Source organism: Rhincodon typus, chromosome 4, assembly GCF_021869965.1.
Source record: "Rhincodon typus isolate 14 chromosome 4, sRhiTyp1.1, whole genome shotgun sequence".
Lineage (NCBI taxonomy): Eukaryota > Metazoa > Chordata > Chondrichthyes > Orectolobiformes > Rhincodontidae > Rhincodon > Rhincodon typus.
The window spans coordinates 47,414,973-47,440,939 of NC_063335.1; the positions used below are offsets into that span (position 1 = coordinate 47,414,973).

The window sequence follows — 25,967 nt, forward strand, 5'->3', positions numbered from 1 at the left end:
GCATTGTCACGGAGGACAAAACAGGGAACTATTGGCTTCCAAGCTCCCTAGTAATTCAGAAACGAGCAAGGTGTGAATATGTTCCTTTTGTTTTGCAGAGAATATGGTGCTGCTTTGGATGTATTTGATTTCCAGCAAATTTGAACAGTCATGTTACAGCTAGGTTAACACACCTAAGGTGTGTCCAGCAAATACTTTCCAATTGCAGAATCACATCTGAGAATAGACATTTAGTTTTATGTTTTGCAAATATGGGCTAGTTGAACATAATCTATACACTACATAATATGAACAACCAAAGGAATTCACTGTTTGATTTAATTAGCCAATTGTTGGCATGTATGGCCTACCTACCGGCTATTGCATGGCCACTGCAAATAAAAGGATTATCTACACCTTTTCTGAATTACTGAGAGCTTGGAGAGCCTTTCATTCCTATTTGATTTCTCTATGGAAATGCCTCAACCAATCGGACTCAATTTGCCAACTAAACAGTATCCTATCCTCCTGGCATATAATTTGTTGATCATCTGAAATTAGGTGTTATTGTGTTTGTCCTGATAAGTGCAAACTGAAAAGCTTCAGCAGCATGCCTCTCTACTTAGCAATTTTCCTGTTCTGTAACGCCAAGCAAATATTTTCATTTAGCACGTTTGCTGAGCAAGTACTTTCATTTAGCTTGTTTTTAAATTGTTTGGAGTAATGATTGGAGAGAGCATTGGGAAAGTGTTAAATCTTAGTGATAAAGAGACAAATCTGCTAATGCTGAAAATCTATAGTCAAAAGAGAAAATGACTGACATGTATTACTAAATATCAAGTTTCGGCAGTTATATAATGGAGTGAATGTGATGTAAAGCTTGTTGATTTCTCAAACCCCAAAAACAAGACTGGTTTTGAAACAGGAAAGGAGTACCAATAGTTCATCTGCGGTTATGACTACAAACCTAAAAGTGGCGACATGAGGAGCTCACCGAGGCAACGATCAGCAGATACGTTTGACTGTCATGGAGTGCTTAATAGGACATGTCTTTAATTTTGTGACTTCTTGATCTCACACCATATTGAAACATCTCACAAAGTGCTCAGGTCTCCAAATGTTTAATTATTCAGCGGCTTGACTCTAAACAAAAGGTGATTTTTTTTGTTATTGTATTAGTCCCTAATAAACCTCAAATAAACTTATCTTCTTTTAATCTAGTGTAATATCTTCTGTGTTGGATAGAATCTATAATGTACGTTAACTATTTCTATTAATATTAAAAGTGCATTAAAAGGAAAGTTTAATTCATGAAAAATATGTTTTTTCATTTATTTCTTCTTTTCTTGACACTATGATTTAAATATCTGATAATTTTCAGTAGGTCTGGATTTAGCAGCATACCTTTTTGGTGACTGATACAGAGGAATATGCAAAGCATTAGGTGAAAGTGCAGGGAAAAAGGCCAACTGTTGAGAACACTGAGGAAATCTGCAGTTTTTCTTTACGTATCATCAGCTGATCTCAGCAAGCCAGTCGGTAATGGGCAGTGGGCCATATTCTATGTCCCCAGTGTAAACGCCGAGGTCAAGGGATTAGACAGATCAAAGGAATGCCAGCCATCTTCCTGCCAGCTGTTTCTGTTAGTCAGCGCAGACAGACAGAACAGCAGTGAGGAAATAAGAAAGACTGGAAAGAAAAGGAATTAATTGTTCTCAGGCTGAGAAAGGAAGCCTTTCACCGAGGTAATCGCAGGATATGGAAGGGAAAGAAATGTAGAAAATCGAATCAGGATGAAATATACAGTCATGAGAATCAAAGTGGAACCACTTGGACATTAAAGGCCAGCATGTGTTGGATTATAGAAGCAGTTTTCTAACATAGTTTCTGGCCTCCCACCTCAGTATATTGTATCCTGTTGAAGATTGTCCTAGGGCTTTAATAACATGAACAGTAACACTTTTAAAGGATTGGATTTTGGGCTCCAGGGATCCTAAATAACCCTCAGCACACAGTAAATAAACTACCTTATTTTAGAAAGGAGAGTCTTTAGATGCCCATGATATAGTGTTGAAAATAATCATTTCCAAAGAAAAGTTAAAAATACAGGTACAAACACTGAATAAAACTAAAAATACTGAATAAATCTTATGTGCCAATTTAGAATGTTAGTAGGATGTCGTTACAGAAAAGTTGGAACAGCACAAAAGCTAATTAAAAAGTGTTAAAACATCCCATCAACTTGTGTCCACAGCTACAAATTTTAAAAAAGCTAAAGTTAGAAAAGATCTTTATGAAAGATACAAAATGAACTGACCTGTTAAAGCTGTCATATCTCAGTGCAGTTGTACCTATACCTTCCCTAGAGAAGACTATCACTTGCAAAGCAACTTCTGTCCCTGTATCTGCCAAGCATCATTTTAATCACTGGAGCCTAAATTAAGTCCTTTAAAGATATTGTTAGGTCATAATAGATGCTGCGTAATTGGATTCCCTCAGATTTGACAGCAGAATAATTTATTGCTATGAGTGGGGTAAGACATTAATTTTCACCAACTGTATTTATAGATAAAATTGAGGCTATTTACATGAAAATAATGAGACATAATCAAAAGATTATATAAATATACTGTTCATTAATGAAGAAATTTGGACAGGAAAAGCAAAGACTTAAAAGAAAGCCGTTTTCTTTGTTCCCTGCAGTATAAAAATGTTCTAAGGAAATTGTACACAAAATTACTGGTGCTCAACTATAAATGCAGAATTAAAATATATTCTTTTCATTTATTTATCCATTGCATTCATTTATTTATTTCACTTTTGTTGTATTCTGGAGAGTTAAAACATAGTGTCAACAACAACAGAAATCTTCATATTCTAAAACAAGGCCACTTTAGGAATCTGAGATACCAAGGTGTAGAGCTGGATGAACACAGCAAGCCAAGCAGCATCAGGGGAGCAGGAAGGCTGACGTTTCGGGCCTAGACCTTTCTTCAGAAATGGGCTTCGCAATGGGGTTAAAATTATTTCAGAGATAGTAGGAACTGCAGATGCTGGAGAATCTGAGATTCTCTTTAGGAATACTGTGTTCAATTCTGGTCTCCCTGCTATAGGAAAGATGTTGCTAAACTTGAAAGTGTTCGGAAAAGATTAACAAGGATATTGCCAGCGTTGGAGGGTTTGAGCTATAGGGAGAGGTTGAATAAGCTTGGGCTATTTTCTCTGGAGCGTATGAAGCTGAGGGGTGACCTTATAGAAGGTTATAAAATCATGAGGGGCATGGATAGGGTGAATAGTCAAGGTCTTTTCCACAGGATAGGACGATCCAAAACTAGAGGGCATAGGCTTAAGGTGAGAGGGGAAAGATTTAAAAGGGACCTAAGGGGCAACTTTTTCACACAGAGGGTGGTACGTGTATGAAATGAACTGCCAGAGGAGGTGGTGGAGGCTGATACAATTACAGTTAAAAGTCATTTGGATAGGTATATAAATAGGAAGGGTTTAGAGGGATATGGGCCAAATGCTGGAAAATGGGGCTAGATTTATTTAGGGTATCTGGTCGGTATGGACGACTTGGACTGGGGGTTCTGTTTCCATGCTGTATATCTCTATGACTATGACTCTATAACAAGATTCAATAAAAAGTCTCATCATTTGTGGGTGGCAACTACATTTTCGTGATTGTTTGGAACCAAGCTTAAATAGATTAACAACTGGACTCAGTTAAATTAATCCGTGTTCTGTTTATGTTCGTTTTCATGCAGGCCTGAAGTTATTCATTAAGAGAGATTGGAATGAAAAATCACATTTTTGGGAGAGTTTAAACAGCAATTAGCCCCTGAATTATCATGTCTCAGAGGATTTGTTCTCCTATGAAATATAGTCTATCCCCAGATAGAAAAACCAGAGCAGTTTGCAGTAGAAAATCGCCACCTGCTGGATTAAAGTAACAGTCCACTAAATATTCTCATTGGAGAGAATATGGTCAAGAAATTAACCAATCATAATATATTTATCCGTAGAATTTAACTTATTGTGTCTACAACAGTTAAGTGATTCCACAGAAAATCATCTTATTGGTCTATCTACTGGACTTGATGATTCAAACCTAACTTCTGAGCTGAATCAATCAAATATCTCACTGACTACTAAATAGCATCTGGTCTGAAAACTCTTAAATTCTGAGAATACAACCACAAATTGAGTGTTTTTTGTTTCAAAACTCATCTAGAATGTCATTCATTATATTGATTAAAAACAATGCTGCCTGTAACTTACAGTGGCAGCAATGAGACCAGAAGAAATAGAACAAGACCACGTTTTGCCAGTTTCCTCCTGGTCTGGAGTAGCATTGGATTATGCAGCTTGCTTTTTCATAACCAATTTTTTCCTGAAATAATGCAGGATTTACATCACCAAATGCAGGGTAATGCACCCTTGTCTCTATATTTACCTCTGAATTCCACTCTGCATGTATTCAGCTCATATAAAATGTCTATTAAAGGCCAGCAACAATTCCTTAAAGCTGAACTAGTAAAAATTTTATTGCTTCATTCAAACTCATAAAACTGGATCTAATATTTGGTGACATAATTCAGGTGTTCAAAATCAGATTAGATCGAAAGACACCCATTGTAGGAAAGGCTGAGATCTCAAGGACAGAAGTTTAAGATGACTGGCAGAAAAACTAACAGCAGGATCAGGAAGGAAATTTTTATACAGTAAGTGGTTGCAATTTGGAATGCTCTACACTAAAATATGCTGGAGTCATACTCAACCACAGCTCATAAAATGGAATTGGTTAAGAACCTTAAGAATAAATATTTGCAGATCTACAAAGAGAGGACAAGAGAGTGAGACAAGCTGGGTTCAATTTTTATCCCAAGGTCTAAGTGGATTTAGGGGCAAGTATGTTGATACTTTTTAATCACCAGCTTGCAATCATGCCAGTATATGCCCACCTCCAACCTATGTTCTCTTTTTGTGGAGATGGGCTCTGGACTGGGACTGGGGACTGATGACGACTACAGCATTAAACGGTTAAAGTTCCTATTGAAAGTGCTCTTCAAGTGCTGTCTGGATTTTCTAGGTGGTGGGCAGGTCACCCCCAAATTCCCACGTCCCATCACAATGTCGCTGGAGGAATAGCTTGCAACATCCTGGTGGCAAGACCTTGGGGGTGAGGTATGGTGGTGGTGTTGCTGCAGGCACCTTCTGCAAAGCAACCCAGCATGGAAATGCTGACCTATAAGAGACAGTGTTTGCAAGGCATCTTGTGAAGGGAGCACCACCTCTGTAATGATCATATGGCAGCTGCGGACACAGGCATGATTTTAAAGTGAAAAGCAGCAGGTTCAGAGGAGTAACTTATTCACTTGGAAGGCTGGGGTTCTGGAATGCACTGCCTGGGATGGTCGTTGAGGTAGCAAGCCTCATAACCTTTAAAAAGTATTTGGATAAGCACTTGAAGGGTCATAACATTCAAGGCTTCTAGACCAAGATGGCAGTGGAGTAGGATGATTCAGCCAGAGCTTGTCCACTCCTCCACTTCTGTCTTGTTTTTCTGTCTTTCATTTCTCTTGGTGTTTCTTTTCTTCTTGACTCCCGGCCTCAGACGGACTCGGCACGTGTCCTCTAGTGCCAAAGTCCAAATCTCCTGATGGGACTACAGGCTGTTCAGGCCCTTACAAACTCCTATTGGCCCTCCTGGTTGTGGATTCAGCCTGGCAAACTTAATTGGAATTGGCCAAACTTTCCATCACAGCCACTTCCGGATTCCTGATCCAGAATTCAGCCCAGAGTCAGGTAGGGTGCCTGGAACTAAAATTCAGCCTGTGGAATTGCTCTTCCAGAAAGCCAACATGGACTTAATCCTATGTTGCAACATTTCTATGATCCTTGCACTGCTGTCTTTTCATTGGCAGGAGAGGGACCACTGAGGATGTTTCTCTACCTCTTTAGTAGTCTGTTCACACCCACCATTATCCATTGCCTGGCACTTCCATGTATTGGGAAGGAAACATTTTGTGGTTTAATTTCAATAGGGAAGCAAAGGCAGAATTCTGTTGCTTGTTGCAAACTTAACTGTCAACAGCACAGGGACTACAAAGTAGCAGTCAAGTGTAATAAACGTCCTCAACTTCTGCCATTCTGGATGCTTTCATATTCCCATAGGAGACATCCACAATATCAATTCACAATGCACAGATGTACCAAGCAATTGCTTGATTTTTTTCACCAGCATGTACACCTTGGTGTCAGAAACAGAACAGTAAAATGATACTGCTATGGGGTTCTCTTGCAAGAAATAATTAACAATTAATCGCTATCAAAACATGAATGTAGATTAATGCACTTGTGTCATGTATCTGCATATAGGCATCATGAAACATAATGTAAATGATTGAATAACTCACAGAACTCTTGCAGAACAGAAACATCAAAGTACCATGATGATCATTATTTAATACTTCAAAATGTTGCATCCAAAGGGGTCTAATTATGGAGGAGGTGGGAGTATGAAAGTCACCTATAGCAATGCACAATAATGACATCAGCCAGCTGATGTGGCTGCAGATAAAAGCTTTTCAGCCATTTAAACAAAAACAAACCTGCACACCACATGGAGGCGATCAAAACACTGGCTCTACTGTCCCTATCTTCCCTACCCAAAATACTAGAAAAACATTTCTTTACCATTGATCATTCCTCATTCTGCACCAATTGACAAAGTTGAAATTACGTCCCTTCATTTTATTTCTCTAAAATTTATTGAGTGGAAATGTGGCCAATCAATCATTTCCCTTGTTGTGGGTCTTTTAGAACCTGATTTTATGGTCTTGGTAATTCCCAAATGGTAAGGACAAGGCATTGCCTGCTCATGGAAGAATCTGGAGGTTGAGGATGACCTCTAGATCCTAGCATTGGGTCACGAGAAACCCCTGTTGGGTTTATTGCCCCTTCAATTGCCTATTCACCTTTGTAGTTGGTTGCAAAATTGATCAGCTTCAGTACTACCTTGAGGGAACAACCACTAAAACCTGCTCCATTACACCGGAGCAATTCTCACCATCCTTCTGCTGCTTAGCACTCACGTGCCATGGTAATTGATCTAGATGGGAGCAGACTTCCAAACAGCTGTGATGATTTATTAATGGTTTTGTGTTCTGTGCTCACAGGGCCACAGTTTTGTGGGCTGTTGTCTTTGTTGAAGTGCCCATAAGATGGCTGCCTGCAGTATGAGCACTGCATGGAAAAGGTCACATGATTATAACAAGGACTTTTATACATAGTTACATTTCTATCCACTCTCCATCTGATGTTCCAGCCAAATGAGCCATTTTACAAGCAGAAAGAATACTGGAGGAAATCAGCAGCTCTGACGATAAGTAGTATTAACATTATGAGTCTGATATGGTTCTTCTTTTATTTGAATGAACCATTAGAGATTGGAATGAGGATTCAAATAGGCTCTCATTATGTTCAGGCATACTCCTGTCATAACAACATTAGGAGCAGAAATAGGCCATTCAGTCCATTGAGTCTGCTGTGCCATTCAATGAGATCATGGCTGATAATCCTCAACTCCACTTTCCTGCCTTTTCCCCACAACCCTTGATTCCCTTACTGATCAGTTGTGATTTTTATTTTCTACTCATACCAAACTGAATGAACCTCTTTCTAGCTCAGATGGCGATCACTTCTTAAAAGGGGGACAACTATATGCCATTAATCAGGACCAGTGTGGTTTTCTTGAACTAGTTCTCCCAAGGACCTAAAGGAATCAGAGAATCACGGAAACTTTCCAAATTTTTTGGACTATAATTGATCAGGATTTACCTGATTTTTCGTCTCTTCCAAGTGATTACATAACTTTTAGGCACAAGTTTAGGAATTTAGGAACAGAAAATTTACAGCATCATTTCTGCACTGGTTGAAAAAAGCTGGCCATTCTGCTTTTCAGTCCCTAGTCCATGATCTTGTGGCTAACAGCACTGCATATCTAAATATTTTTCTTAAATTATCATGAGGACTTCTGCTTCTCCTTCAGATGGTGAGTTCCAGACCACTAAAAAGCCATAGGTGAAAATAAATCTCCTAACCTCATTTTTACTCCTGCTAATTACTTCAAACCTACAGCCATGGTTGTTAACATCTTCACAAAAGAGGATATTGCTCCATCCTATCCACATTATTTAGGTCCATTAACTTTATACATCTCATTTAAATTTTCCCACTACCTCCCCTGTTCTAAATCCCCATCTATTCAAACATTCTGCATGGCTCAAAATTTCCACTCATGGCAACCTGCCTATAAATCTTCTCTGTACCTTCCCAGTGTGAAAATAAGAGGAACTGCTTCATTACTATAGCTATTCAGATCTAAAGATCTTTGCAAATTAGGTAATAATGCAAATTGTTCAGTCATCTTTTGTTGTCTGCTTAGTGTGAAAATTATACCTTTGAATTACATTTTGTAAAAGAATTAAACCATGTGTATAAATTCTTATAACACATTTCAAACACCATAATACAGACTAAGTGAATCTTTGTAGCCTTGGCTTGTATACTTGCTTCTAACTGCGTGAAACTACATTAGATTCTTCAGAACTAGTATACGTTCGTAAGGTGTCTGGATGTTGAGAACTCTCTTCCTTAGGAAGATAATAGATTTAGATTTAAAGCTAACACACAGCTGTCAATGGAAAAGAAGGGACGACTTAGCTGTTAGGGTATAAAAAAGATGGAGACACCCGGTTTGCAGTAGCAGCAAGGAAAAAGTAGATCCAAAAAGAAGCAATTACCTCTACTCAGGATCCAAAGAGGCCTGAACATGTTTTGGAAGTCCAAAGAGACAAGTGCTTAAGACAGAGTCAGAGTTAGTGAAGTTTACAGGTCAAATCCAGTTGCTGTATGCTCTGATGCCCATAGCCAGAATAGGAAGACCTGTTATGTTGTTTATTACCGCCTAGCTTACTTTATGGTTAATAAATATTTGCACTTCACCAGAATTGGGATTAAGTGCTGCCTAGTCAGCTATTCTGTGACAAACAAAATATACTCATCATAGTTGATGCTGCCCACAGTAGGCTGAATAAATAGAGTCCTTCACACAAATTCAATGCGACCATTGCAGCAATGGATTTAGTGAATTTCCCTTGTTCCATATCATATGTCTGCTGGCTCTTTATATATCATTGTTCTCTCCTCGTGATTCTATGGATCAGCATTTATGACAGTAATGTAAAATCCACTTATACATTAAAACTACTGTACTCAAATTTTGTACAATTTGCTTTTACAATAAGCAGTTAACTCTGAAATCAGTTGAATTGTCAGGTTGCTTACAGTAGGCCACAGTCAATAAACTAATTTATGTTATCCTGTTGTAGATTTTGCTGAATATGTTACTACACATTTTTATAAGGATCTCGTTATAAGCAGTTACAATGACAAAAATTGTCTTCAATTTTTTTTAAAATGGAAAATGTACTGAGTATAAATTAATACTTTTTTATTTTTGCTGAATAGTGTAACATTTGTGATGGCTAATACTTCTTATTCATTCACAGGATGAGGCTGTCACTGGCTTGGCCAACATTATTTATATAATTTTTATTTATTTATATAATATTTATTTAATAGCATACTCAAGAGTCAAACACATTGCTGTGGATCTGGTGTCACATGTAGGCCAGGCCAGATGAGGATGGCAGATGTCCTTCCCTAAAGGACTTTAGTGAACCAGACACATGTCATGAACAAAGAATGGTTTTGTGGTCATCATCAGACTCTTAATTCCATACATTTTTTTTTTATTGAATTCAAATGCCACCTTCTGCCATGGCAGGATTCAAAACCAGGGTCCCAAAATATCACCTGGGTCTCTGGATTAATACTCTAATGATAATACCACAAGGCCATATGTAGGACAGATTTAAAATTCAAAAGAGTAAACTTAGTCATTTAGTGAACAAACTACACAGCGATGCACAGAAAGAAATACAAATATTTTAAATCTCAAAAGGCAGGTTTTAGAAAAACAAAAGCTCATTTTATTTGACTAATAGCTGTCCATTTTACATGTCCATGCATACGCATCTGTTACGCACACATCACAGTTTAAAGTTAGTTTAATGAATGTTAAACTTACACTCGTACAAAATGAGTCAATGCAAACTTAAGTATTAACAAAACAGACTTGTACTATAATTTGTAGTCTGTTGTGCTAGGTACCTTTTTGTACAATAAAACATATATAGTTAATTTAACATCTCTTTCATTTTTAATGGCTGCACATGATGAAGCTGCGATAGGAAATGACCATTCGTGATGTTTTACATAGCATGAAAAGACCTTGTCATGCAGAAGCTGTATTAAATATTAATCAGTAGAAACAGAACAGAGATTTTCTTTGTCATTTTGGCCAAGTTACTTAATTTCCTTACACATACAAAGACACCCAACTTGGAATAGTAGCTGCCAATGTGCTCCATGACCATCCATTCAATCAAACGCAAAACAAAGTAAACACTTTTTCCACTGTTTATGTCCTTTTAGAGAATTTGGCACAGAAAATAACTTTAGCAATTTTTAAAGAGCAGGAACACATTTTAAAAAAACAAAGAAAAAGCAGTTGCATTCTTTAAACATTAAAAACATATCTGTGCATCTCAATCATTGCAGAATACTGTTTTCTGTAGCCAGTTTGTTGCTATGCTTTACTGCAACATTGTCTTAATTTGTTTGGAGGTAGTCTCATCATTCAAATGTTTGGTGGTGTACCTGGAAAGCAGAATGCCATATCTTTTAAACAATGTATCAGATTAAATGGGTTAACTTTAGTCATAAGGACATATTATATTACACACAGCTATTACAACAATCCAAATGGACAAAATAATCAGAGAACTTTATTAAACTCTCTATTTCACCTCATGCAGCAATGCCTGCATAGATCAGTGTTTTTTAGGAAAATTAGATGATTGTTAAAATCATGTATAGATCTGATAAGGAAGGCATTGAAAAATTGCTTTCCCTTGCTGCGTAAGTCCAAACTAGGTGCTAGAAATATATCCAACAGAGAATTTAGAACGAACTTCCTTGCCAAAAGACTAGTTTGAAGTAGGACTTACTATAGCAATGCATAGTCAAGATGAATAACATTATCGCCTTTAAGGGAAAGCTAACTAAACGTATGTGAGAGAATGGAATAAAAGAATACGTGGATAGGGTTTGATAAAGTAGAGCAGGAGTGGCTTGCAAGGAATATAAACACCAGAACAGAAAAATTGGGCAAATGGCCTGTTTCTGTAAATTCTACGCAGTCACACCAAATCACTTCTCAAAGACCAGCATAAAGAAGTTACAAGGCTTGATCAAAGTATTGTCATTCTGCCTTAAAAAAATCTTGCCCTGCAATTTGGAGGTTGCAAACTAGCACTCTATTTCAGGCCTCTCTTCAAAAACTTCCAAAAGTTCTCCCAAAGCTGTACTCATCTCCATACTTAAACCTGTCCCATCAGGATTCCAGGGATAACACGGTGTAGAGCTGGATGAACACAGTAGGCCAAGCAGCATCATAGGAGCAGGAAGGCTGACGTTTCGGGCCTAGACCCTTCTTCAGAAATGGGGGAGGGGAAGGGGGTTCTGAAATAAATAGAGAGAGGGGGGAGCCGGAAAGAAGATGGATAGAGGAGAAGATAGGTGGAGAGGAGACAGACCGGTCAAAGAGGCGGGGATGGAGCCAGTAAGGGTGAGTGTAGGTGGGGAGTTAGGGAGGGGATAGGTCAGTCCAGGGAGGACAGACAGGTCAAGGGGGCGGGATGAGGTTAGTAGGTAGGAGATGGGGGTGGGGCTTGAGGTGGGAGGACGGGAGAGGTGGGAGGAGGGGATAGGTGGGAGGAAGGACAGGTTAGGGAGGCAGGGACGAGCTGGGCTGGTTTTGGGATGCGGTAGTGGGAGGGGATATTTTGAAGCTTGTGAAATCCACATTGATACCATTGGGCTGCAGGGTTCCCAAGCGGAATAGGAGTTGCTGTTCATGCAACCTTCGGGTGGCATCGTTGTGGCACTGCAGGAGGCCCAGGATGGACATGTCGTCTGAGGAATGGGAGGGGGAGTTGAAATGGTTCGCGACTGGGAGGTGCAGTTGTTTAGTGCAAACTGAGCATAGATGTTCTGCAGAGCGGTCCCCAAGCCTCCGCTTGGTTTCCCCGATGTAGAGGAGGCGACAACGGGAACAGCAGATGCAGTATACCACATTAGCAGATGTGCAGGTGAACATCTGCTTGATGTGGAAAATCTTCTTGCGGCCTGGGATGGGGATGAGGGGGGAGGTGTAGGGGCAGGTGTAGCACTTCCTGCGGTTGCAGGGAAAAGTGCTAGGTGTGGTGGAGCTGGAGGGGAGTGTGGAGCCGACAAGGGAGTCACGGAGAGAGTGGTCCCTCCGGAAAGCAAATAAGGGTGGGGAGGGAAAATGTCTTTGGTGGTGGGGTTGGATTGCAGATGGCGGAAGTGTCGGAGGATGATGCGTTGGATCCGGAGGTTGGTGGGGTGGTACGTGAGGACGAGGGGGATTCTTTTTTGGTTGTTATTGCGGGGATGGGGTGTGAGGGATGAGTTGCGGGAAATGCGGGAGACACGGTCAAGGGCGTTCTCGGCCACGGGGGCGGGGGGGCGCGGGAGTTGAGGTCCTTGAAAAACGAGGACATCTGAGATGTACGGGAGTGGAATGCCTCATCCTGGGAGCAGATGCGGCGGAGGCGAAGGAATTGGGAATAGGGGATGGCATTTTTGCAGGAAGGTGGGTGGGAGGAGGTGTATTCTAGGTAGCTGTGGGAGTCGGTGGGCTTGAAATGGATATCAGTTTCTAGGTGGTTGCCCGAGATGGAGACAGAGAGGTCCAGGAAGGAGAGAGAGGTGTTAGAGATGGTCCAGGTGAACTTAAGGTTGGGGTGGAAGGTGTTGGTGAAGTGGATGAACTGTTCGAGCTCCTCGTGTGAGCATGAGGCAGCGCCGATACAGTCATCAATGTAACAGAGGAAGAGGTGGGGTTTAGGGCCAGTGTAGGTACGGAAGAGGGATTGTTCCACGTGACCTACAAAGAGGCAGGCGTAGCTTGGACCCATGCGGGTACCCATGGCCACCCCTTTTGTCTGTAGGAAGTGGGAGGAATTGAAAGAGAAGTTGTTGAGGGGGAGGACGAGTTTGGCTAAGCGGATGAGGGTGTCAGTGGCACATTGTGGGGAAGGTCCTGGGTAGGGTTGGGGATTTTGGAGGTGGAGGAAGCCCGTTTTGTGTGGTAGGCACCCGTAAGTTTACTGTACTTACGGTTTTTAGTGTCCAATAAAAGCTCCTCCTGGACCCTCTACTGACCCCTTCTCCCGCCTCCAACACACCCCCTCCTCCTGGAAAAACAATGTGTCCACCGTCGGAGCACCCATAGATGACGTCACATCTGCTGCCGCCGCCGGGTACACCACTTCCGGGACAGCAAATGCCATCGCTGCCGACGCCACTGCCTCCATTTCCGAGGCCAACACCAGACACTGAAGACGCACCTACCGTCACCACCGCTGCTGCCGCTGCCTACCCCACTCCGCCCACCCATCGACGCCGCTCCGGCCATCACAGACGCCGACACAACTCCGCCCACAGCCGACGCCGACACAACTCCGCCCATCGCCTCCACAGCCCGCAGCTCCAGAGGAGACAGCAACACTCAGCCCTGCCGAGTCTTCACCATCCCCCCAGACCTCCCCCTCACTGAGGTCTAAACAACTGTACCTCCCAGTCGCCAACCATTTCAACTCCCCCTCCCATTCCTCAGACGACATGTCCATCCTGGGCCTCCCTGCAGTGCCACAACAATGCCACCCGAAGGTTGCAGGAACAGCAACTCATATTCCGCTTGGGAACCCTGCAGCCCAATGATATCAATGTGGATTTCACAAGCTTCAAAATCTCCCCTCCCCCTACCGCATCCCAAAACCAGCCCAGCTCGTCCCCGCCTCCCTAACCTGTCCTTCCTCCCTACCTCCCCACCTACACACACCTTTACTGGCTCCATCCCCGCCTCTTTGACCTGTCTGTCTCCTCTCCACCTATCTTCTCCTCTATCCATCTTCTATCCGCCTCCCCCTCTCTCCCTATTTATTTCAGAACGCCCTTCCCCCCTCCCCATTTCTGAAGAAGGGTCTAGGCCCGAAACGTCAGCCTTCCTGCTCCTCTGATGCTGCTTGGCCTGCTGTGTTCATCCAGCTCTACACCGTGTTATCTCAGATTCTCCAGCATCTGCAGTTCCTACTATCTCTGATACAATCAGGATTCCACTCCTGCCTCTCTGTGGACACGGTGTATTAGTTGCCTTAGACACTTCTCTAGTATTTAGCTCATTTGGCCTGCTCTTGTTTGGTTATGTGCTTGCTGATCAAATTGTAGCTACAGAATTGCTAGCGATGACTTCTCTTCCTACCTATCCACTGTTACCTCCAAACTCTCCTTAGGATTTATTTTTGACCCCACTGACATCCAACTCCACAGTCCAGCAGCTTTCTTGATTTTTCCTCTTCATTTGAGTCGCCAGATATTCATCTTCAGCAAGAAGTACTGAGCGAATGATCCAGCTAGGCATCCTCCTGAGGCCTTCAGAATCACAGATGTCAGTCTTTAGTCAATTCAATTCACTCCATCTGATATCAAGAAATGGGTGAAGGCACTGGATACTGTAAGGCCTATGAACCCTGACAACATTCTGGCAATTGTACTGAAAATTTGAGCTCCAGAAATAGCTGTGTCTCAGCCAGACTGTTCCAATACAGCTACAACACTGGCAACTCCCTGGTAATGTTGAAATTTGCCCCTGTATACAAGCAATCCCATTTGGGCAATTACTGCCTATTACAATCTACTCTCAAATCAAAGTGATGGAAGGGGTTATCAACAGTGCTATCAAGCGGCACTTGCAGAGGAACAACCTGCTCACAGACACTCAGTTTGCGTTCTAGCGGAACCACTCAACTTCCAATCTCAATGCAGCCTTGATCCAAACATGAGCTCTAGAGGTGAAGAGGGGTGAGATAAGAATGACTGCCCTTAGCATTAAGGCCAAGTTGACAAGGGAATATGCCCAAGCTCAAATCAAATGTAATCAAAGGAAACTCTCCACTATTCAGAACCGTACCTAGCACAAAGGAAGAAGATGGTTGTGGTTATTGGAGGTCAATTATCTCAATGCCAGGACATCTCTGCAGGAGCTCCTCAGGGTACTGTCCTAGGCCCAACCATCTCCAGCTGCTTCATCAATGACCCAATCTTCATCAAAATCAGAAGTGGGGTTATTTGCCAATAATTGAACAATAGTCAGCACCATTTGTGAAACTTCAAAAGCAGTCTATATCTATACGCAACAAGACCTGGACAACATCAATGTTTGTACCAGTGAGATGCAAGCAACATTCGCATTTCAAATGTTAGGCGATGACCATCTCAAATAAGACAGACCTAAATATGTCCCTTTGACATTCAATTGCATTATCTTCACTGAATTCCCTACTAGCGATATCGTGGAAGATACCATTGACCAGAAATTGAACTGGGCCAGCTGTATACTGTGGCTAAAAGAGCAGATCAGAGGCTAGGAATGCTGTGATAAGTCCTCCTTTCTCTCCAATCCATGTCCATCATATACAATGCATAAGTCAGGTGTGTGACAGAATACTCTTCACTTGACTAAATGAAAGCAGCTCCAACAACATTCACAAAGCTCCCACTATTCAGGGAAAAAGCAGTCCACTTGCTTGGCACCATATCCACCACCTTCAGCATTCACTCCATTCACCAAAAGACATGTTGTGACAGTAGCACGTACCATCCACAGGATGCACTGTAGCAAATTACTAAGGCTCCTCCAACAGCAATTCAAAACTCATCCTCTGCCACCTGGAAGGACAAGGATAGCAGATGCATGGGCAAACCACAACCTGTAAGGTTCCCCACACACCATCCGGACTTGGAGTTCTATTGCTATCTCTTTATTGTTGCTGGGTCAGAATCTTAGTACTGACTTTCCAACAGCATTGTGGATGTCCCCACATCCTAAGGACTGCAGCAATTAGGGATGCCTACATGTCATGAATGAATATTTTAACAAAGACAACTTAGCTAATATCCACTTGAATGATCTACAACTTGCTCAGGCTAAATACTGGCAGGACCAAAGCCATCATCTTTGGATCCTACAACAAACTCTGTACATTTGCAATTGAATTCATCTTACTCTGCAGCACCAGCTTGTGGCTAAACCAGACTGTTCACACCCGACTGTACTACAAGTTGATCTTTTAACAACATATTCTTTCCATCATAAAGATCATTTTTGTACTTGCTCCTCCATAACATCACCCAATTCCGCTATTAGCTCAGCCAACCAGTTGTGAAAACCCCAGCCATCACCAGATCTCTGACAGCAGCCTCTTACAGGAAGTGAGAGTTGGAACGGTCAGGTTAATGAATTCAGAGCTCAGCATTTAGACAACTGAAGGCACAGTTGCCAATGGTGGGTGGAATGGAGCCTGAACTGAAAGGATTTAAACATGGATGTGATTTTTAAATGTAAGGGGGTGGTGAAGCCAAAAGGCGGTCATTGTAGGTCAGTGAACACAGAGTAATGGGAGAATGGGGCTTACCACAAGTTAGGATAAAGCAGAATAATGGAAGGGCTCAGGTTTATGAGAGTGGAGAATGGGAAGTTGGCAGGAGAGCGTCAAAATAGTTCAGCTTAGAGGAACAAAGGCATAAGGAGGGTTTCACTAGCAGATGAGCTGTGACAGGGATAAAGATGGACAATTTTTAAGTTAAAGTAAATGGGTTGGGGTGACAGAGAGGGCATACAGATCAGAAGTTCAGTTTGAAGCCAATTAGAATGCCAGCAAGCTGGCTCAGCCAGAGGCAGTGGCCAAGGTAGAGGTAAAATGAACGTTCCAAAAACGGAATCAGGTTGAGTCATCCAATTACGAACGTTGATCAAGGAACCTGACAACACAGAAGCAGTGGAGGGATTGAGAGGGGTATGTGAGGGATGACTGAGTGTAATTAGTCTACAAATGGCAGAAAGACCAGTGTAAGGGAAATGGGTTTCAGTTTCAGTTCAGCACTGGGACCAGTGATGGGAAAAATCTAGATCTGTACAGACAGGAAGGCCTCCCTCTGAATTGTGCGCAAATTCTTGCCAACTGTATTAATGAGGGAAGTAGAGAAGATTTTAATCTGGATAGGAGGATAATGTGATCAAATTTAGAAAGATATGGTATATCAAATATGATTCAAGGCCAAACGCAGAAGGATTAATACAAAAAATGATAAATAGACAATGACAAGGAAAAAAAAGACAATATGAATCTAAGAGTCAACAAATAGATAAGATTAGAATTTACAAAAGGAGTAAAAGGCTACACTAAAGGTTCTGTACCTGAATGAACAAAGTATTCAAAACAAAACAGATAAAAGCAGAGTGCAAATAAGGACGTAAGAACCAGGTGCAGGAGTAGACCACCTGGCCCTTCAAGCCCGCTCCGCCATTCAATAAGATCATGGTCGATCTTTTTGTGGCCTCAGTTCCACTTACCCACCCTCTCACCATAACCCTTAATTCATTTACTGTTCAAAAAATTACCTATCCTAGCTTTAAAAACATTCAATGAAGAAACCTCAACTGCTTCACTGGGCAGGGAATTCCACAGATTCACGAGCCTTTGGGCGAAAAAGATATTCATTTCTGTTTAGGACTGAATTGAGTATGTACAATCTGGTAGTCATTACTGAGACATGGCTGCAGGATGGTATGGATTGGGACCTGAATCTTGAAGCATATAAGGCATCTAGGAATGAAAAGAAAGTAACAAAAAGGTAGAAGGGTGACACTGTTAGTTAATGATGGTATTAGCACAGTGCAGAAGGGTGACCCAAGTTCATGAAACCAAATGTAGAAATAGCTGGGTCAAAATGAAAAATAATAAAGATAATAAAGGCAATAATTCACCTGTGGGAGTGGTGTACAAGCCCCTTAATACTAACTGCACAATAGGGTGAAGTATAAAGGAAGTAATGATGAGAGCTTATCAGAAAGGTGCAGCGATAATTGTGGGAGATATCAACTGGAAAATACAGACAAAGAAGCCTAGGAGAGGAGCTCATAGAACATTTTATGGTCAGTTTCTTAACTGCCTCCAATGCATTCTGAAGGGTCTTGACAGGGTGGATGTGTAGAGAATATTTCCTCTTTTGGGAGAGAATCTACTACTAGGGGTCAATTTTTAAAAATCAGGGGCCACCCATCAAAAAGAGAGATTACGCAAAATCTTTTCTCTCAGAGGTCAGTGAATGGTAAGTCGGAGTAAATGAACTGGGAGAGAATGTATTCCAGGATCACTCACAGAAACAGAGTTGAGAGGGGGATATGGCTGCAGAGTGACAAAAGTAAATGACTGGAGATGGCCTTATGTGTGATTGACGAGATGGAAGTGACATGGCTGCCATGAATGCCATAAGCATCTAAACTGTTCTAAACTGTAAATGATCAGTTTTACTCTGCAATTATATATGTACACTCTTTTAACATATAGTATTATCCATAGACATTCTAAATACCAAAAAATATGTTCTATATTGTCTTCTAACATGACTATATTGAACTTGATAGCCAGAGTGTCATTTTAATTAGTCGTCAAACCTTTTAATAAGTGAGTCAGTCTGCAGTTGACATCTCCTACTTATGAACTTAAAAGTTCCAACAGGTTTCACAATTTTGTTTTAGTTACCTGAGAGCATTCAGAAGGCCTTCTACACTATTTGGAGGCTGATCCTTTAGGACCTTTATGCATCCTTTCATCTATAGGAAGATTGGAATTAGGAACAATATTAATTTCCATAGATTCACAATTATTTAATGCAGCTTCATATAAATTTACACATACATATTTACAAATATTTAAGTTGCAGTTTATTTGAAATGTATCATTTATTACCGGAAAATATAGCTAGGAAAAAATAATTTGTCTGCATAATTAGCATTCACATTATAGAAAATACAAATGCTTAATTACTGCTTGAAAACAACAGCTTCAAAATATGAAAGCAGCACAGTCAGATTCAAAGAAGAATAAACTCACATCAATTTTAGATGTTTTGGCAAATGCCCCAACTGGATGCACGTGGTCATAAAGAATGATGACACCCACCATCACCCTCAGACAAAATGATACCGTCTCTTCACTTGCAAATCTGCTTCTGTATTCCCTGTACATGAAAAATAAACAAATCAGATACTAATTTCACCTTTCAAACAATACCTTTTTGTTTAAATAGTTAGTACACGAACCAAAAATCAATGTATCCACAATTTTGGAAAGGATTTCAGCTCATTAACTTACATAACCAATTATCTGATCTCAAAGGGTTGGGCTAACCTGGGGTGGTTCCGGCTAGCCAGTGTATGAAATCAAACACCCAGTGGATATAGAAGAATTGAAGCGTTCAAATTTTCATCATGCAAATATTGAGTAAAGTTCAACTGCAACAAGATTTTGCTTAAATTTATTCACTAAAATGTAATAAGTGTGCCAAAAGGAGGGTTCAAAGGTAAAATGGTTGAGGAAAAAAAAAACAGTATAATTTGCTGATCAGAAATTAAATCATTGCTAGAAGTTAAAATGTATAAGGGAATCAATTTTGTAGCTGTAGACCTGTACATTCATCATTGATAACTGAGCACCTACCAAAACACCTTTCATTCCAAGTAACAACTTTTAATATTTAAAGGATTTCTGCAATAACATTGTTGTATAGTATTTACCCAAAATGAAGAAATACTGTCAGTAGACAGGAGAGAGACAAGCAGCCCACCAGTGAATTATTATCTGAATATTAAACCCCCAAGACTAAGAAAGGTCTCTTCATGGAGTTGCCCTTCATACATCAATGTCATACTTTCTATGTTATATTTTTAAGTTTGGATTTTCACACGCACGAAATCAGTCTCCAAAAATTTACTTGATCTATATTTACAAGTGTCTTTCAGACTGCAGAAGGTCCAAAACAATTTTCAGCTAATGAAGCACATTTGATCTGTAGCCACTCTTGTGATGTACAATGCCTCATACCATCGTGGTTTCCTCTATTTAGATTAGGGCTCTAATCTCAATCAACTTTGCCATTTTCCATCTTGATGAGGAATTCTATCATATTTTGATTGCTTATCTCCAAAGGACCCAGCACAACTAGATTACCAATTATACCTTTCTCATTACACCATATCCAGCCCAGGATGGCCTGTTCTCTAGTTGGCTCCTCATCACTCTCCAGAACTATCCCATGTACACTCCAGGAGTTCCTCCTCTATGGTACTGTTACTAATTTGATCTGTCCAATCCATATGCGGATTGAAGTCACCGATGATCACAGATCTGCCATTATGGTGTGCGTCTCTAATTTCCTGTTTATTTCCAACATCACCCCTCCAGTTTGGGGCCTATATACATCCCCACTACTGTTTTTCTTCCCCCCCAGTGGTTCTCAGCTCTCCCCATACAGATTCCATATCAGAGCTAATATCCTTCCTCACTATTATATTAATTTCCTCTTCAACCAGGATTTGAACTCCATTGCCTTTTCTTTTTGGTCTGGACTGGATGTCCATCCTTACTCATCCTGCAGTCATGTCTCCATAATCCCGACAATGTCATGTGTTTTCATCGATTACTGCGATTAAAACTTTTAAACCACGTTGGAGGGGAAGGGTGAAGGGAAACATCTCGCAGGAGAGGCGATGGCCTACTGGTATTATCGCTGGACTGTTAATGCAGAGTTCCAGGTAATGTTCTGGGGATCTGGGTTTGAATCCCACCACAGCAGATGGTGGAATTTGAATTCAATAAATATCTGGAATTCAGAGTGCAATGATGACCATGAATCCATTGTCGATTGTCGGAAAACCCACAGGGTTGACTAATGTCCTTTAGGAAAGCAAACTGCCATCCTTACCTGGTCTGGCCTACATCTGACTCCAGACACACAGCAATGTGGTTTACTTGTAACTGCCCTCTGGGCAATAACTACTGGCCTACCTAGCAACACCCTCACCCGTGAATGAATAAAGAAATAACCAAAAAGGTGCCCTAATCCAGCAAAATTTGTCCACATTATCTTTAACAGATTTCTCCACTGAAACAACTGCCATTAAGTCATTTTGCCCTACTCACGGCGTCTCCAGCATAACTCTGCATACACTCGCCATAGTGCTTAAGCAGTCAGTGGTGTTTTCTATGGGTAGAGACTTGTTCTACAAAAGAAATAAAGATAGGAAGTGGCATTAGAGGTCATTCGAATCAATACATTACTACATTGAATAAGTCTCATATTTGTGTCATTAATGAATTGCAGTCTTTTAGCCCGTGAACAGAATATAGAATAGAAAGCCTTATTCTCTACTTGGACTGTGGGTAAATCAGGGTGCATTGTACTTACATCTGAAACAAACTTAGTTGTGGCATCACTCAAGGTTTTCAGCATTGGAGTTGCTTCAGCATAAAACAGGGACATTCTATTGGCCAATTCATTATTTACCTCATTTTCTCCTTCTGCCTAAATAAAAAGAGTGAGAATCAAACATTAACATGTCAGCAATACTAACTTTTAAGCTCATTACTCCATACACTGGTCTTTCTGTCAAAGTACCAATGAACTATCACTTGCAAAGTTTTGTTCTAAAACACAATAATAACAAAACTATTTACAACATTTATTATCCTGCAAACCACCTCTATTTATAGAATTCATACAAATGTTTGCATCTGACTCCAAACTGAAGAGATCAGTCTTTAAAGCAATATTCCTTGGAATTACTTGAATAATTCGACCTAGAAATAAATCTGAAATGTAGTTTTAAATGGAATTTCTCTTTAAAAAATGCTAAGACTAATCAGTTCAAAAAGATAATGTAAGAAGAGTAAATATAACCATTTTCTGAACCAGAGGTGCTCTAAAATTGTTGCCAAGGCCAATATAATGACAATAAGGCAGCATTGTCATTCAACCATGAAGTAAATGGAATCATTCCTTCCAAGTGATAGCTGCTCTTTTATCCAAAACATTGATATGTAATCATCTATTTGAAATGTTGCAACATAGTTTCAGCTAGAGGTTTACAAAAGAAATGGGGCTTATAGTTTGGTGTCAAGTTTAACTAAAAAAGTTAAAGCAAGTTTTTGCTTGAACTGCATTGATCAAAATTACAATCGCTACCCTTCACAGCTTGATTCCACATTCTTTTCAAATTATTAGCATACATGGAGACATTATATTCAGTTCACAGAGTTGTCACAGTATTCACCATACATGCCAATCAAAAAATAATTTCCCCACATGTAATAGCTATGGCTGTGTCTTCCAAATAGCCAGAAGCTGTAACCCAACAATACATACAACTCTGCTTTAACGTATGACAGTTGCAATCCTGGCTCTTCCTACTGCTGAACAAGACATTAAACTACCCACAGAGCTGTGGTAACTCTACAGGCACATCACTATCTTATCGCAAGTAAGTCCATCTTTATCCAGTTGTAATAACATTTCCAACTAGATTTCAAAAATATGTCACATGGGAGAGGGTGGTGCACAGATAATGTCATTCAACTAACAACTCAGAGGCCCAGGTTAATGGCTGAATGGACACTGGATCAACTTCCACCACAGTGGCTGGTGACATTAAAATTCAATTCATAAAACTGGAAATCTAGTTTCAGTTGTTGTTACTATAAAACTATCGCCAATCATCATAAAACCCAATATGGTTCACAAATGTCCTTTAGGGAAAGAAATCTGCCATCTCATAGAATCTCTACAGTGCAGACAGAGACCATTCAGCCCATCCAGTCTGCACCAACCCTCCAAACAGCATGCCACCGAGGGCCACCCTATCACCATAACCCCACATTTCCCATGGCTAATCCACCTAACCTGCACATCCCTGGGCATTATGGGGCAATTTAGCATGGCCAATCCATGCTAACATGCATATCTTTGGACTCTGGGAGAAGCAGCTGGCACAAACCCACACAGACACAGGGAGAAAGTGCAAACTTCACACAGTCACCCTAGGCAGTCCCTGACACTGTGAAGTAGCAGTGCTAAACACTGCGCCACCATACCGTGTATACCTGGTCTGGCCTACATGTGACTCCAGACTCTCGTTAATGAGGTTGACTCGTAACTGCCCTCTGACATCATCGAGCAAGTCACTCAGGTCAAGGGCAATTATAATGACAAATGCTAACCTTGCCAGGGATGCCCAAAACCCCATGAAAGAATTAAAAGTATCCAGAATGTTACATTTGGTTATAACAGCTTGAATTTATATACACCTTTGAAGTGCTTAAAAAGTCTTAGAAACGCTAATGAAAAAATATTGTGAACAATGCACAAAGAAATCAGAACATATGACAAAAAGGTTGCTCAAAAAGATGGACTTCAAACAGCATCCTAAAAAGGTAGGGATTAAGAGGTTTACAATACATAACAGGGAAAGAATTATAGATTGTAGGACCTAAGCAGCTTGAACAACAGTTATCATTGGAGAAGTATTTCAAGTTACAATGTAGCACAACTTTTAATACACATAAGTTCCGATCTAATTATTAAACAAGGTGACTAATTTTAATTGTATATCATTGAAAGTAACAACATAATTTGCAGAACTAAGCAAGAATGCTTACTTGCACCTCAAAATAGCACTTAGCCTTGGCAGAATATACTGACTTGCTAATAATGCTGTACAGTAAATTAGAACTTGATAGTAAAAAGAGAGTTCATTTTTATACATATAAAATCCATACATAACTATATTCTTCAAAATTATGTATAAATACTTTAAACAATTATGAAAAACATTAGATTTTCAAAAGGAAAAAGAAACTGACTTACTGGGACATTATTAATCCTCATACGACTTAAGGTTCTCCTGTAGTAGCTGAAGTCATTCTGAATAGCAGGATTTGTCATCTGGAGAATAAACACAGTTAGCTAAGTAATTTTCTAATTTAATAGAGTGTAGAGTGTAAGGTTCAGATGTAATAGAAGAGACCACATTGAATGTCTCCAAAGAAATGTGATTACTTCCATAAATACTAAAGTAGTGAATGGTCAAAGTTCTGATGCAAGGTCATCAACTTGAAATGTTAACACACTTTCTCTCTTCACAGACATCAAGATCTGGTGTGTATTTCCATCAGTTCCATTTTTAAGATCAGATTCCTAGTAGCTGCGGTATTATTCATTTTCAAAATAAACATCAGAAAATCTTGGTTGACATCACCAATGCTTTGCAAAATACTGTGAAATTATGAAAAAGTGCAATTTACACTCCATTCTCCAATGAAATTCCATGAACTGAATGACACTCAAAAGACTACCTGCCTTTCATGTGGTTATACTTCTCCAGCTTTAATGGCATGATGCACACAGAGAGGATGACAAAAAAAAGTGAATTCAACACTTTCTGGTTTGCATTGGATCTTGCTGCTCCACACAATTACAAATGGAACACAGTAGTTGACCCTGGGGTTTACTCAGCTGAATAGATTTCTGCAACCCACCACAAAACATTTCAAAACAAAGCCAAGATTGGCCAAACGGTTAAAATTTTCTTCAGGATCCCAGCCAGCAAGCCACTGTACTTCTGAGGAAGGGTCACCGGACCCAAAACGTTAACTTTGTTTTCTCCTCCACAGATGCTGCCTGACCTGCTGAGCTTTTCCAGCAACTTTGTTTTTGTTCCTGATTTACAGCATCCACAGTTCTTTTGGTTTTTATTTAGCCATTGTACTTGCTGCTTTATGGACTCAACACACTAGAGTCTTACTAGATCTAAATTGAATAAGATAACTCATAGGCTGACATACAGGAAGATATCCAGGAGAGTTCATACCCTGGAAAATCCACCTACATCTAGTTTGGAAGTTGCTGAGCAACATCCAAATCAGAACCAATCAAAACAAATGTCTGATTAATTGGTCATCCAGTTCTAACGGAGGTCAATACCTGTGCAGCTGTATCACTGATCACAGAACCAGATTTTAACAAAATTCACCCTCGAGTTGTCACAAGACTTCAGCTAAACTCAGAACCTATACTGGGGAACCTTTACAGATTAAGGACACAACTTCGGTTCTGGTCTCTTATGAGAAGTAGCTGGTTCAGTTACCACTGATTGTAGTAAAAGGCTTGGGCCCAAGCTCGATGGGGTGAAATTGGTTGAGAGAGATTCATCGAGATTGAAAAATGTTGATCCAATCGGAAAATGGCTGCCTGAGTGACGTCCTAATTAAGTACCCAGAAGTCTTCCAGGAAGGTCTAGGGACTATCAAAGGAGCCAAGGCCACTTTGCATGTTGACCAGGAAGCAATTCCATGATTCTGAAAGGCCCACTGACTGCCATTTGCCTAATGGGATAAAGTACATCCAGAATTCAGAAGGCTAGAAAGTGAAGGAATCATCAAACAAGTCCAATTTGCAGAATGGGCAAATTGGTCATTCCGATTTTGAAGCCCGACGGGACAATTTACTTATGTGGGGATTTTAAACAAATAGTAAACCACTTTTTCCAGCTGGATAAATACTCAGTCCCTCGGTTAGAAGTTCTACATGTAAAGCTGGTAGGGAGGCTGTCTTTCTGAAGCTGGACACGAGCCAGGTATATTTGCTCTTAGACAAGGATTCCCAGAAGCATACTACAATTAAAACCCATAAGGGCTTGTACCAATACACAAGACTGCCAGTTGGGGCATCATCAGGCTGTTCAATTTTTCAGTGGACAATGGAGAATATTTTGCAAGGTCTACCTCAGATCATGATTTACCTAGATGACGTTTTAATAACAAGATTCTGCCTAGAGACAGGGACAGACAGAGACAGGGACAGACAGAGACAGGGACAGA

At 40.5% G+C, this 25,967-nt stretch overlaps 1 protein-coding gene across 9 annotated transcripts in view; it reads right to left on the reverse strand.

The window, feature by feature from the left end:
* Nucleotides 1–10,011: 10,011 nt before the first annotated feature.
* Nucleotides 10,012–25,967, reverse strand: part of cyrib (CYFIP related Rac1 interactor B) — a 183,903-nt gene continuing 167,947 nt past the window's right edge. For all 9 annotated transcript variants that reach the window (XM_048595732.1, XM_020513008.2, XM_048595738.1 and 6 more), the window contains 6 exons: nucleotides 23,956–24,033; nucleotides 21,502–21,618; nucleotides 21,237–21,316; nucleotides 19,149–19,275; nucleotides 18,798–18,868; nucleotides 10,012–10,764 (listed from right to left, as the gene is read on the reverse strand). In XM_048595732.1, coding sequence (XP_048451689.1) covers nucleotides 10,701–10,764; nucleotides 18,798–18,868; nucleotides 19,149–19,275; nucleotides 21,237–21,316; nucleotides 21,502–21,618; nucleotides 23,956–24,033 — 537 coding nt within the window. In that variant the 3' untranslated portion in view covers nucleotides 10,012–10,700. The remainder of the gene's footprint in view (nucleotides 10,765–18,797; nucleotides 18,869–19,148; nucleotides 19,276–21,236; nucleotides 21,317–21,501; nucleotides 21,619–23,955; nucleotides 24,034–25,967) is intronic.